The sequence below is a fragment of the Rosa chinensis genome, chromosome 2 (assembly GCF_002994745.2).
Source record: "Rosa chinensis cultivar Old Blush chromosome 2, RchiOBHm-V2, whole genome shotgun sequence".
Lineage (NCBI taxonomy): Eukaryota > Viridiplantae > Streptophyta > Magnoliopsida > Rosales > Rosaceae > Rosa > Rosa chinensis.
The window spans coordinates 27,983,606-27,997,526 of record NC_037089.1 but is presented as its reverse complement, the minus strand read 5'-3'; the positions used below and the strand labels follow the sequence as shown (position 1 = coordinate 27,997,526).

At 35.8% G+C, this 13,921-nt stretch overlaps 1 protein-coding gene and 1 long non-coding RNA gene across 5 annotated transcripts; one reads left to right on the top strand and one right to left on the bottom strand.

Moving 5' to 3' along the window:
- The first annotated feature begins 314 nt into the window (after positions 1-314).
- On the top strand, positions 315-2,198 carry LOC112188928 (polygalacturonase). Its single transcript, XM_024328169.2, has 4 exons — positions 315-801; positions 942-1,231; positions 1,394-1,622; positions 1,769-2,198. The coding sequence occupies exons 1-4, from the start codon at positions 364-366 to the stop codon at positions 1,985-1,987; spliced, it is 1,176 nt and encodes a 391-aa protein (XP_024183937.1). The 5' UTR covers positions 315-363; the 3' UTR covers positions 1,988-2,198.
- Positions 2,199-7,869: 5,671 nt separating this feature from the next.
- On the bottom strand, positions 7,870-12,954 carry LOC121051530. 4 transcript variants are annotated; one of them, XR_005805996.1, is made up of 11 exons: positions 12,829-12,937; positions 12,055-12,555; positions 11,551-11,617; positions 10,968-11,021; positions 10,816-10,829; positions 9,976-10,235; positions 9,544-9,806; positions 9,231-9,446; positions 8,962-9,066; positions 8,594-8,695; positions 7,870-8,506 (listed from the first exon to the last, which is right to left on the bottom strand). It is a non-coding gene; the product is annotated as an uncharacterized LOC121051530 (long non-coding RNA). The 4 variants fall into 4 exon arrangements; XR_005805997.1 differs by lacking the exon at positions 12,055-12,555 and having other exon boundaries at positions 12,829-12,954; XR_005805998.1 differs by lacking the exon at positions 12,829-12,937 and having other exon boundaries at positions 9,231-9,372; positions 12,055-12,814.
- Positions 12,955-13,921: the final 967 nt, after the last annotated feature.

Here is a 13,921-nt window from a genome sequence, read left to right as displayed (position 1 = left end):
GAAGGCTTTCTTAATTCGAAGAAGTTTGAAACGGGACGAATAAAATTACGAAAAGAAAGATGCAGTGAACCATGAATTGAAGGAAATGATCCTTGTTATTCAAGCAAGTGAATCAAACAAATGTCATAAAGTCATTTTGCAAACTGCAATATACAGTAAAAACCTAAGTAAAGGTGATTTCGGCGCTGGCGCATGCTTGCGTTTTAATTTCTGTCATTGCATGTTATCAAAATTAATTCAATATTGAATAAAAATCAAGACCAGCTGCTATAAATACATCTCAAACCGTATCAACTCCACCCATACCACCACATCCTTCACTCCTTCAACTCATTAACCAGCCAAGCCTCTCTCTCTCTCTCAATGGCGAATCCCAGAAGCCACATTTTTCTCTCACTCCTCTTTCTCTTCATAAACTCCGGCGCCTCCACTGCAGTTACTTACAATGTGGCCGATTTAGGAGCCAAACCAGACGGCCAGACCGACTCAATCAAAGCCTTCCTTTCTGCATGGGCCGAAGCTTGTGCCTCGGCCAATCCCTCGGTTATTTATGTCCCGGCCGGAAGGTTCTTGCTTCGCAATGCAGTCTTCAGCGGACCATGTAAAAACATAGCCATCACATTTCGCATTGCCGGCACACTCGTGTCCCCGTCGGATTACCGGGTCATAGGAAATGCCGGTAACTGGCTTTTGTTTGAGCATGTGAATGGGATTACAATCTCGGGTGGAATTCTTGATGGACAAGGCACTGGTCTGTGGGATTGCAAAGCCAACGGCAATAGTTGCCCCAGCGGAGCAACTGTAAGTTACTTGAGGCTCTCTCTTTTGCTTGTGAGAATTTCAAAGGTCAACCTAGCTAGCATTACGTGTTTAGAATCGTGTAAATCACACAAATATCCCGAATTATCTTCTATATATTATTAATGTGTGGACTATTGCAGACGCTTGGGTTTTCCAACTCCAACAACATTGTCGTGAGCGGATTGACCTCCCTAAACAGCCAAATGTTTCACATAGTCATCAACGGCTGCAACAACGTGAAAATGCAAGGTGTTAGGGTTTCTGCCTCCGGTAACAGCCCAAACACCGACGGAATCCACGTCCAACAGTCCTCGGGCGTCACTATTCTCGACTCTAAAATTGCAACCGGTGACGACTGTGTCTCCATTGGTCCTGGAACCACTAATTTGTGGATCGAAAACATTGCATGTGGACCAGGCCATGGTATCAGGTACGGAGTAATATCTTCCATGATCAGCAGTATTAATTAAACCTAATCAAAGTTTACATATATAACATTGCAAATATAGAGGCTATACTTCAATCTTAGATTCATTACTAGTTCTTTTTAAATATCTGCTTTCTGAATTTAGCAATGGTTTGGTTGGTGTAGCATTGGAAGTCTAGGCAAGGACCAGCAGGAGGATGGTGTGCAAAATGTAACAGTGAAAACTGTTACATTTACTGGTACTCAAAATGGTGTGAGAATTAAATCATGGGGGAGACCTAGCACGGGGTTTGCCAAGAACATTCTTTTCCAACACGCTGTGATGGTCGATGTCCAAAATCCTATCATCATTGATCAAAATTACTGCCCTGGCGAGAAAGGTTGTCCTGGTCAGGTAAGTTATCAATCAATCACTTATGGTCTTACGTGAATCAAGTTACAGTTAAGTTTGGTTCCCCAATTATAGTACAAAATCTCACGATTTCAATGTTTTCTTTTCTTGTTTGATAAAATTGCCATTGAATTGCTTTATTTGAATAGGTTTCGGGAGTTCAAATTAGCGATGTGACATATCAAGACATCCACGGGACATCAGCAACAGAAGTTGCGGTGAAATTCGACTGTAGTTCAAAGTATCCTTGTAACAAGATCACATTGAATGATGTGAAGCTCAATTACAAGAACCAAGCGGCCGAAGCTTCATGTAGCCATGCCGGTGGAACGGCTGAGGGTACGGTTCAACCTACAAGTTGTCTGTAGGGATGCAGTTTGAATCTAATTAAACTATATAGGATTATACATAAAATTAAATAATAAAATTCCTTTGTAAGTTTTAAGTGTGATCGATATATAGGTCAATGGCCTAAATGAAGACGTATGTAGTTGCTTGAGCCTGTGGCATTGACCACCACTGGGTGTTCTTATTGGAGCCTGGCCTTGCAAATTTGCTAGTTGATTAATTAACGCTGTAAGAGATCAATGTGAGATTAAACCTGTTGATTTGAATTTTTGTTTGCTTAATCTTTTGTTACGTACTTTTTAAAGAAGCATGTACGTCCAGTATGAAACCACAAAGGATAGTCCCCAAAACAAAAGCTGAAGCAAAAAATAAGTTAACAAGCAGTCCAAAAGAGACCAATTAATCTACTAAGCCAAGCAAACTGATATGAATCAGAAACCTAATTTACTAAGACCCTAAATATATAAAAGCCGACTTTTTTTGGTTTTTTGTTAGTTTCATAATTACAATAGCAGAACAAAACAACTAAAAGAAAACAAGAAAGCTCCATATGGTTTACCTTATTTTTAAAGTTACACATTTTCGGTACATGATATAGTTTATGGTGTTTTTTTTTAAGTAGATTTTCTTTATGGTCAAGTTGATTAGTACGTTTCCCATAGAGTGATTGTGTAGTACTGAATAAGATGAGTAATATACATATACTAGCTAGCAAGTAGCGTGCATAACTATGTACGGGCAAACATATACCAAATAAATTTGAGAAGATGTTTCAAAGAAAGATGCCTCTTGCCACAAAAAAAAAAAGAAAAAAAAAAAGAAGTAAGATGCGCGCCTAGGTTGCAATGGCTTCAGAGACTAAACGTAAGTGTTGGATGGGAGTATTACATTGATTTTTTTTTTTCTGCCAAGGCAATTCGAGCTATTTGACCACTCCCAGCCTGTCTTTATAAGGTAGATTGCTTCATCTGTATACATGTATGTTTTCAGATAGTAAAATTATTGATTTTAGAGTACAAATATGATTGGCAAAAACGTGAGTAACTATAATATTTTTTCTTATTCTTTAGTTAGATACTATATATATACCATGAGAGTTCGTATGCTTTACGTGAGCGCACAATATAAGTCAAAAATTAGAACCACAATATTTTTTTGGTGTCCACATTTCGTCAAAAATTTTGATATATACATACATGCACACAGTTTTTTGTTGGCGAAAGCTAGTTGAATTATGTCTTGAAGTACCTAACCCCATACTGATATGTTGCTGTGAGTATGAACCCTAAAGGTCAAAACTAATCACGGCCTCCACAAATAGATTTGCCTGAAACAGGGAATCCCTGAAATATGCAATTCTAGCGAATCCATAAGTAAATATTCAATCATTGATTGAATGCTTATGGTACGCCACGATCATTACGTGCTTTGACCCTAATAAATCTGCTAGGTTTCACATGTAAATAACGTACTTCAATTCATCCCAAAATCTTTTTCAGCAGCTAGTAAATTGTACAGCGATAATAAGCTTACCCCGGCGCCCTAAGCTACTTATAGTCAAGATGATCTATATCCATATACATATGAACTATGAAGCGCTTAGGTCTAGGTTCCGTAGGTAGGGCATTAAGTCTGGTTTAGAAGGTCAGCAACTAAATTGGTAAAATTAAAGTAAAAGAACTGATCACAAGATAGAGTGGAAAACCACCCTCGATCGTTGAGTTACAGAACTTAATTACCCAGAAAATAAGATATGTTTTGCACAATAAATTAAAAATAATAACATGGAATTTTCGCCTGTATCTTGGGCTCACATGGCTTTCTCTTATTGATTGGAAGCTTGAGAAGCTAGCCCCAAAGCATGCCCTAAACTCCTTTAAGCAATGCAAGACAGGACAAGAAGCAAAAGTGTGTTCATGCAATAGGGTAATAACATGGAATTATATATATGCCTACAAGAAAATTATTAAAACCGCCTGCATTATTCAAATTTTCATGGATGCGTGCATGAAAGCAAATATAATAATATTTCCCAGGAATTGTCTAGTCTTACTAGCTAGAAAAGAGGTCTTGAATTACATTGATAAAGAGAACAACTTATGGTACTATGATGTTTATCATACACTCATTTTACATTTATTTGAACAAAAATTACAACTTATATGAATCAAAATTACAACATTGAGAACAAAGTTACCATATTCATTTACACTATTTACATATAATTAAACAAAAATTACAATATTGACTACGAATTTATTAAAAACATGTAACAACATCAATATAGGTGATGTAATTACTACTAATAAAACTAAGATTACACAAAATATGACTCAACTTTACCACTATGACAATAAATTTGTTGTCACATTTATAAATGTGTGTATGACATACGGGTATGTATTACAGAATTTTCCTTGATAAAGACATATATCGCAGTCGTACGTGTGCATTATTATTCCAACTTCTTGTATTTAAACAATTTTTAAAAATTTTTTTTTAATCAATTCCTTTTATTACAACTTCCGTGGAAAAAACACGAGAAAATGCAACCTTCTTTAGTCTTTAAGATGTTCCAGTGTTTCGAAGTATTTCTAGCTGATGACCAAGAAATGAGAATATGGGTTGTAATTGGCTGAGCTTGAATCCTGCAGAATGTCTGATAGGGATTAATAATATGCATGGAAACAGGATGATCGGGGCAAGTAGGTGACAAAAATTAAGAAGCCCATAAGCTTTCAGGGTTTTGTGTCTTGAACCATTTCTGACAATGAATTCAAATTCAAGCAATCAAACTCTTAAGATATACATGCCCATTCACGGTTTCATACACGAGCCTAAATATAATATATAGTACGTTGACTCTTTAATTTGGAGAACAGAAGAATAATGGGAGGAAATAAATAGTATAGAATAAGATTGAAAAACTTTCATTTTCTAAGTTTAACTTTTATGCCACAAAATATAATTCATTCATCAGTCTGACTATTATGAATGCAAATCTGTTGGAAATTTGGTCGATGGATATTATTTTCGTAATCAGATTTCGTTTCCTACAAAATTCCACAAATACAATATTTTATTAGTAAATAAATATAATCATAGTAATGCCATAATAAGCTGAAAATAGAAAATCAACACTTGTCTTTTAGATTTGCGAGCCTCACCCAATGATTACTTCAAAAAGAGTTTAAGGTTGAGGCGTGTAAACACCGCCCTTAAGAGTAGATTTCGCCCCTAAGAGACAATGTCTCGGTGTAGCAGGTTTGTGACGCCCTACCCTCCAAGGTACAACAACCTTGATCCTTGTAGGTGTACACTAACAATACTCGGATCGTATCGAACAACTTGAAACTTTCTTTTGGTGACGTAGATAAATTAAATGAAACACATGAATACTTTGAACTCGGAAAGGAAACAAAGGAGATTGAATTTCTTGTTGTATATTTTGATTTGGAAAGCTAGAGATTATATAGGGCAAGGATGATTAATGCAATAACAATTTGCCAATAGCAATTAAGCTTTGTAACTTATGTAACAGAAATGAATATAATGACATTGATTAGGAAAAATAAAAACCGAAGGTATCAATTAAGGAATGAACCAATATAATTGCATAGTTAACCAAATGAATAATCCAAACTGATGAAATCTTTGTAATGATCACAATCAAAGAGAGTTAATGACACAAAAAGAATTAATGACTATTACTATATGCAAATAACGGAAATGAGGTTTCAAAAATAGCAAGTATTTTGAAATATTCTAATTAAATTCCAACAATCCCCCATTATTTCAAAATACCAAAATTTCAAGGAAAGTGAAAGACAAGGAATACCAAAAGACTAGCGTCCTTTGGACTATGAACCAGCCATAGGACAAATTAGTCATGACCCATGAAACCTTAGTGAAAATAAAATTTTCTATGAACCAAAATTTCTAATTGTGAATCAGACAACTAACCATCCACATTAACTCTCGGATCAAGCTGTTCGAAGCGGGGTGGTGCGAATAGGCCATGTGCCCTACCTGGATATTCATGACTGCTCTAGAGAGTATGCCTTGCTCTCATAGGAAGCGGCCCCACTTCCACATCCATATAAGTGAATCCATCAAGTGTGTACTACAAACAAACACACCACCCAAATGTTTGGGCTATGGAACTCATTAAAAACATTTGTTCAACCTTACACATTGCAGTTCAAGCACTATTTATTTACATCATAGGGAGAGACCGTCAATAGTTTTATTTGATAGTGCAACACTGACCAACAAGTGACTTGTTCTTACCCATATGAACCTACTTCATGGGATCTCCAATCACATAGGTTGGGTTACCATCACTCTTGATCTTTGTCTATAGGCATAAGCCTCATCCCCCTCGATGTATTAACCACTAGCTTTTGGCTTTTAGTCTAGTGATTTTGTCAGAGTATTGGCCAAAATCAACTCTGACCTACAAAGTTTATTGATTAATCTCAATAGTAAGTAATCCTCAATGGATTTTTAGTTACCCAATCTCATATAAATATAAGAGCCTACTTTTCTTGTTTTTCCTTGACCCCCACATTTTTGAGTCTGTCTGAATTAGCCTCAGGCTCATAAATATAGGCAAGATAATATCAAGTCATATTTATTTACGCAACGAATCTTCACCGATCAAGGACTTAGAGAATTTAATAGGCAACATTATGTATCCGATTTTGTGACTTTGGATACTTTAGACACCCCCATATTTGTAGTCATCAAGTGTCTCTTAATTATTGATCAAAATTAAATTTGATCATGGAAATACATTGAATGTCTATTTTCTCAAAGCATAAACCGAAGGCAGCAATCAATTATATGGTTTTTCAAGGCATCAGCATAAGGGACAATATCGAGGTGTCAATGAATAAAAACCGCATATTTTTATTTGTTTTGAAGCAACATTGAACGAAAGGCAACGAAAATTCGAAAGGCAACCCAAAAACTAAAGGCAGCATATGTAGCTAATCATCTGAGCAAATATGACTAGGGAACCATGTTTAGAGACTTGTTGTCTCTGCATTATATCCGGAAGCACCGATAATATGAAATCAGACAACTATTTTCTTGGTAACTAAATTCTCAAGGCAACCATGTTCATTACCATTTAAATATTGAGGCAACCCTTATTACTAGTAGCCAAATTTTAAGGCAACATTTTTTGAAGGCATCCATTGCAGGGACATAATAATATTTTGAGGCATCAAATTACCACAGGCAACCGTCAATGTAAAATTGACAAAATAATTTCTCAATGCATTATTCATGATAGCACATTTATTTTTCAGGCAGCCGAGGCATCATCTTATACTAGAATTTACCCAATGAGTGACAAACCACTTTTGTCACCCATTCTTAAAATTTCGTCACCCAAAATTATGAGTGACGAAAAAAGTTCGTCACCAATTTCGTCACCTATAGTGCGAGACCTATTCTTTTGAGTGACGAAATGCTAAGTTCGTCACCAAAATAAGTTTAGGTGACGAAATAAGCTTGTCACCCAATCATTCATATTCTGTCACCCATTCCTTTTCAAATCTTATCATTTTTTTTATTTTTGCGCCAAATTTGTTTTTACCACCAATTTGAACTTATTGGTGACGAAAATAGTTCGTCACTATTTAAATCATTTTTAAAATTTGGCATCAAAATTCATTTTACCCGCCAAATGCAATATTCTTAGTGACAAATTAATTTCGTGTCTATTTATAATTTATTAATTTTTAGTTTTGGGATTGGGTGACCAACAGACGTTTTGTGACTAATTTATAGTATGAAGATTAATTTTAAATCAATAGCTATAATTAGCAATACTTTACTATAACAAGCTAGTAATACATAGCAATGCTAGCATAAATATATTGATATGCTTATATCAGCCAGTACTTTACAAAGTAACTTGAAAAGTTATAGATCAAGTGTTGGATGCATTTGACATCTCCGGGCATAATTTTTACATTGAAAATGTATCCTGCCAACAGCTAATTAATAAGGATATCAAAGACCCAAAAACCTGCCAAAGCCCTAAACAAAGAGATCTATATGCATCTGGAAGTATCATGGCTTCATTTGTACATCCAAAATATAAGTTGCAAAAAACTACCTGAGGATATCAAGACCTAAAGCACATCCAAATCCTCATCCTCATCATTCTCCACATCCTCATCATTTTCCTCATCCATATTACCCTCCTCGACACCCTCTTCATCCACATCATGTGTACAAGGTTGTCTCTCACCCTCAAGAGAAACAAGTCGCTCTTCCAATAAAACAATATACCTCATAAGTTGAGCATTTGTTGGGTTAGAAGTGGATCCAGTGACTGAAGGACAAAATGTGTCCTTTTTAAGACCATAACCCATACCTCGAATCGTCTTACCCTTCATAGTCCCAAGCTCTTTAGCCAAGATATCTAATTGCACAGCGATAGGCACTATAACATCCTCAAATAGGGTACCCTCAGAATCAGCCAATTGTTGCTTGGTTTTGATGAACTCTCCAGTCAGCTTTTTCTGCACATAATGAAAAATTTATTAGACATTTAATCTATGATGTTAGTTTTGTTTCAATATACTAGAATTATAACATATAACTCTTACCCCCGTCTTCTCTGCTTCTTCATTGATCCAAACACCACCATTGTTGCCTCTATGTTGATGCACGGGACTCCAGTTCTCAATAAAGGTCACATTTTTACCCTTCTACATTTGGCCATAATAAAGCAATTCAAAGCCAATATAATGGTATATGAGAAAAAGTGTAGTATGTATATACTCTATAAGAACTGCACAAAAATAGTTCGCCATTTGTACTAAAGCTCCTCATCCTATTTCTATATTGTTTTATATGTCAACAAGATTGAACAAACTAATGGATAAGCTTTCAAAGCAAATGAAACAAATTACTTCGACAAATATATCTGATAATGGAGTTCAGCAACTAAATTTAAACAATACCAGATACTTACCTATTCTTCAGCTTCCATATGCTTTGTGAAAAGGCGTGAACCACCACAGTGATTATATATTTTCTTGTTCCTATTAATAGTATTGATCCTACAACGGTTCTGCATCTGTGTGTAAAGTACCAATCATTAGAATATCATTTCATTCTTGAAATTCACCTGACATTAGTCTTCTTGACCTTTTAAACCTTTGGTCCTAGCAGAAAATACATTTGAATAACATACACTATGCAAGCAACTCCAACAATACAAACCAGCATACATATTAATACCTGATAAGCTTGATCCGTGTACAAATTATCACACAGCCACTCCCTATCACCACACACTTTCTCAGTGGGGGGGTGAGCCCTTGCATAATCAATGTCATCAGCATATTTTTTGAAGTGCTTGTGCAATTTGCCCTTCTATGATCTGAATGTGTTATTCATCTTGTCTTCAACAAATTTTGTAATGCCAGGTTCTTCCAGATTAACATCAAATTTATGCTAAAATTACAAAAAATCAAGAACAGCTTAGTTTAATAAAATAATTGTAAATGTAACAGTATAATCAATTCCAAATTAAGTAAATTATATCACTCACCAACAACCCCTTTGTGATTTCATCTTTATCTTCCAGTGTAACCTCCTTCCATTTTTTGACATGAAGTGGGGCTAAAGAACGTGTTCGAGACCCAATTTCTGAAACAAACCTGGAATTAGCTTGGACACCATTTGGGAGCTTTTGATCCTCGTTCATCTGAATCAGAATCCTCTCATTAGCAGCAGTGACAATATCATGAGTTCCTATCCCTTTTGTAACGCCACGTGTCTTTTTCCCTTTAGAGGACATGTCATGATCAGCACCTAATGGTATTGTTAAGAAAATAAAGTTTATTCAGAAGATCATACAATGAATCAGACCTATATTCGAATTCATATATCCAAAATATGAATCATGGCTCTTAGACAAGCTATGTAGATTTATTTATATTATAAATGTGTGGTTAGTGTTATCACAATCCAAATAACTTACTTTCACTAGAACGTAATGGTGGTTGTGGTTGCCGCTGCTGTGATGCCTCAAGTTGCTGCAACTGTGGTGGTTATGGCTGCCTCTTTGCTGTTTGTTGTGGCTGTCTCTTTGCTGGGTCTTGTGGCTGTCTATTTCCTGGCTGTTGTGGCTGCCTCTTCTGTTGTTGCGAGGGATGCTCTAGTTGCAACTCTGTTGTAACATTTTTGGCAGATGGCTTATTCCTAGTCTTCTTCATCAATAATGATTTTGCTTTCAACATCCTGCGACAAATTAATAAATTATCATATCCTTGTTGTAATAATTCATAATGCAAAATTGAACTGTCATAATAGAGAATGAAGATAATATGTACAAGACAAAAATAGAACAAAAACATAAATTTGACTGAAACTCATAAATAACCTGAAAGTAGAATTTGGCATACAACAATATTCAAAAAGTTTAAACCTCCCCTAAAATCTTAGTCTAAGTCACTATCAACATCACTCTGAACACTGTTTTCCTCATCCTCATATTGCAATTCCTCTATCAGACCAAAGAAAGGGAAAACAAAAGGAAAGTGTAATTTTGACTTTTGAGAGCTTGAGCTTACAACAACAACAAGAATAGAGACAACACATATCACTAACAAGTTGCCACTCTTAATGCTAAAATGCCACCACAGTACATAACTTGTGCTAATTATTGTAACATGAAAGTATATAATGTTCTAAATCAAAAGGAGACTTTTACAATTAATTGCTTAAAAGGCCTATATCTCTTCACCGTTAACACCTAATACTTATTAATTGCTTAATTTATGTGGATAGAAATAGAATAGAAGTTATAGAGCACACTCACCTTTTATTCCATCCCTGCAAAAAAAATAAACAAACAACAATTAATATCTTCATCATAAGCTATTTTGGTTACCTACATGTTGTCACTATAACATGCACCATTGGTTCAGTATTCATTAATACATGCATGGAGAGAGAAGTTGATCAACTTACAAGGTAGTGAACAAAGTATCTCCACTCGTTTTTCCTGATCTCTGCCTTCTAAACCTAAAATATGAAAGCTTAAAGTTGTTTAGATTAACAAACTAATAACATTAACAACTGCCCTGAAAAATTAAATCGTTCTATATGTCTTTCTTTTCTTTCTTTCTTTAAAAAAGAAAAAAAATGGTCTAGCAAATCAAGACAAGAACAAGAAGCGAATCAGACTAAAAATCTCAAACCCCTAAACAGACTTCTATGAAAGGCACGTTGTGTTGAAAATATATTGAAAACCAGCAAACAAAAACATATAAACAATTGTAACAAAAAAAAATATATAAACAATGACATTGACCAAATGGATTTGATCACACATAACATACATTGAAATGCAGTTTCCAGCCTTTGATTATATCATGAAAGGTAGACACGCTCCCATGTTTGGCTTTTAAAGTTATTAGTTATTACTTGATGCTTTCAATTAATAATTAATCTGCTTTTTGTCAAATAGGTTATAGACTAAGTTCTAAATACACTACCATATAAGAACACTAAAAGAAGAGCTAGTACACACAAGAACTACAAATCTATGTACCTGTGGTCCCCGAGCTTTAGACGCGATGTAGCCAAAGAACCGGTGAAACCCACACCAACTGGGGAACCTATTTCAAAGACAAATAGAAGCCACATCAAATCCCAAATTGCATTCAAATGTAACCATTTTTGGTTACAGATAGCACCTAGTGAGCCCTAATTCCGCAATAGAGTGTATAGAAAGTCGAACTTCTCCAATAAGCAACATAATTTTAATACCAATAACAACAACCTCACAATAACCTCATCAATCTCAGAACATTCTCTTCAGCATTATTTCAGAACAATGAACAAGTCAAATGTCGAGTTTTACAGCTAATGCTAACTAATTAATCTCTACTCTCTTTCGACCAATTTTGAATATATCATAAACTATGATTTAGCTGAAATAGATTAAACATAACAAACTGAAGGAAAAAGAAATGTCTGTAGTTTTGTTAGAAATAATTAACAATCCGAATTGGGTCCAAGAAAAAGAAAGTAAGGGAGAAGAAATGGAGCATACCCAGATGGAATTTGGCCTCCTGTGGAAGTTGAGAGATGATGTAGAGCATGTGTAGAGCCGAAATGAGTTGGAGTTGTGAGTGCATTGTGAGATAGAGGAAAGGGATTGGGATTTGGAAGTAGTAGTAACAATTGAAGAAGGGAAAGAAGAGGGTTTGGTGGTGGTGCAATGAGAGACTCGAATCTGAAGCGAAGAGGAGGCCAATCCCCGTCGCTATCCTCGTCTTCGACCACAAACCTCCCTCCACGTGTCACCGGCCGGCGGACCTCCTCGACGACGTCGTCGTCCTCCAAATCGTTCTTGATCTCCACTCAATCGTCGTCCGAATCGTCCTTAATCTCGACGCAATCAGAGTCATTATCAGAGACTCGGCACTTCCGGTAGGTGAATGACTCGATTGCCGTCGGCGTCGGGGTGCGCAACTTCTTGAAGACGCGAGAGGGCTTGAAGGAGGAGGAGTGCTCCTCCCACTCGTCGTCGGAGATTTTGAAATGGTCGAGGCTGCGCTTCATGTCATCAAATTGGGGCTGACAATTAGAATCAGAGAAGCAGTGGATTTGAGTGGAGAGAGAGAGAGAGAGAGAGAGAGAGAAGGAAGGAGAGGAAGGAATGAGAGCTCCATTCTAATGCTAATACAACTGAGAGCGAACAAGATTGATTTCTCAATGCCATTAATGAAAATTGAAGACCCATTAACAAATATAAAGAAAATTTCACATTTCACACATAGGAGAGAAATTGAGATTTAGAGTTTATGGGTTGAAAGTCACTAACCTGGAATTCAAGATTTATGACTGAGAGCGTGAGATTGATTTCTAGGTCTCGGTGGCGTGATTGTTCTGGCTAGTTCGAGAGCGTGAGTTTATGCCATTTTACTTTTCTTTTCTTTTTTCCTTTCATAAGCGAGGAGATTCCAAGGCAATTTATTCTTTTTTTATTGAAACGTCACGTTTTGGCTGGTCCGAATGGCGGTAAACTTCCCTCCCAGGCCCAAACGTTTTATTCAAGAGGCTTTGGCTCTTTTTCTTTCCCGCGCTTTGGCTTTAGGAGAATGGGACAGTCTCCAAATAAAAAAAACTGATTAGTGTTGAAAACTTTCGTCACCAACTGTAGGCCCTCTGTCACAATAATTGGGGAGCATTGTTGGATTGAAGGACAAAAGTATGGGTGACGGAATTAGAAATTTTGTGACCCATTCTTAAAATAGGTCACAAATTTACGGTTTGTCACCTATAATTTTGTGACTCATTGGGTAAATTCTAGTAGTGTTAATCAAGAGGCAATGGAAAAATTGAGAGGCAACAACTTTATTATTTCCGAATAAATAATAATCCGAAGCCAACATTTCAAGAAATCCTTTTTTTTTCCTCAAAATATAACAAATAAAATCAATTTTAATGCAAATAAAACTAAAATTAATGGTAGCACATAATGTAAACCATTACTACTCCATGCATTATAAACGGAAAAATTCCACATTATAGTATCAACATTTAAATGCCAATTGAAAAATCATTAGCAATCAAAATTGACAACCATGCAAATTAAATGCAAAGAATAATTGTCATGGTAGAAGTTTAGAATTGTTCAAGTAAATCCCTATTTGTGTGTCTGGCCCAAATTCTAGGTTACTTGACCTAGTGGTAATAGGGTTTAATTAGAAGAATCTAGATGTTCCTATTCAATGTATGATTACCTTTCCTTGTATGATTCGGATTCTATGCATTGTAATCCTCTATATAAAGAGGCCCCTATTATCAATGAGAATACACAGCTATTTTTTCTCAATTCCCGTTTATCTAAAACTCGTTATCAGCACGAGCCCTAACCCTAGCCCTAAAAATAAAAAACCCGAAAACTCTTCTCA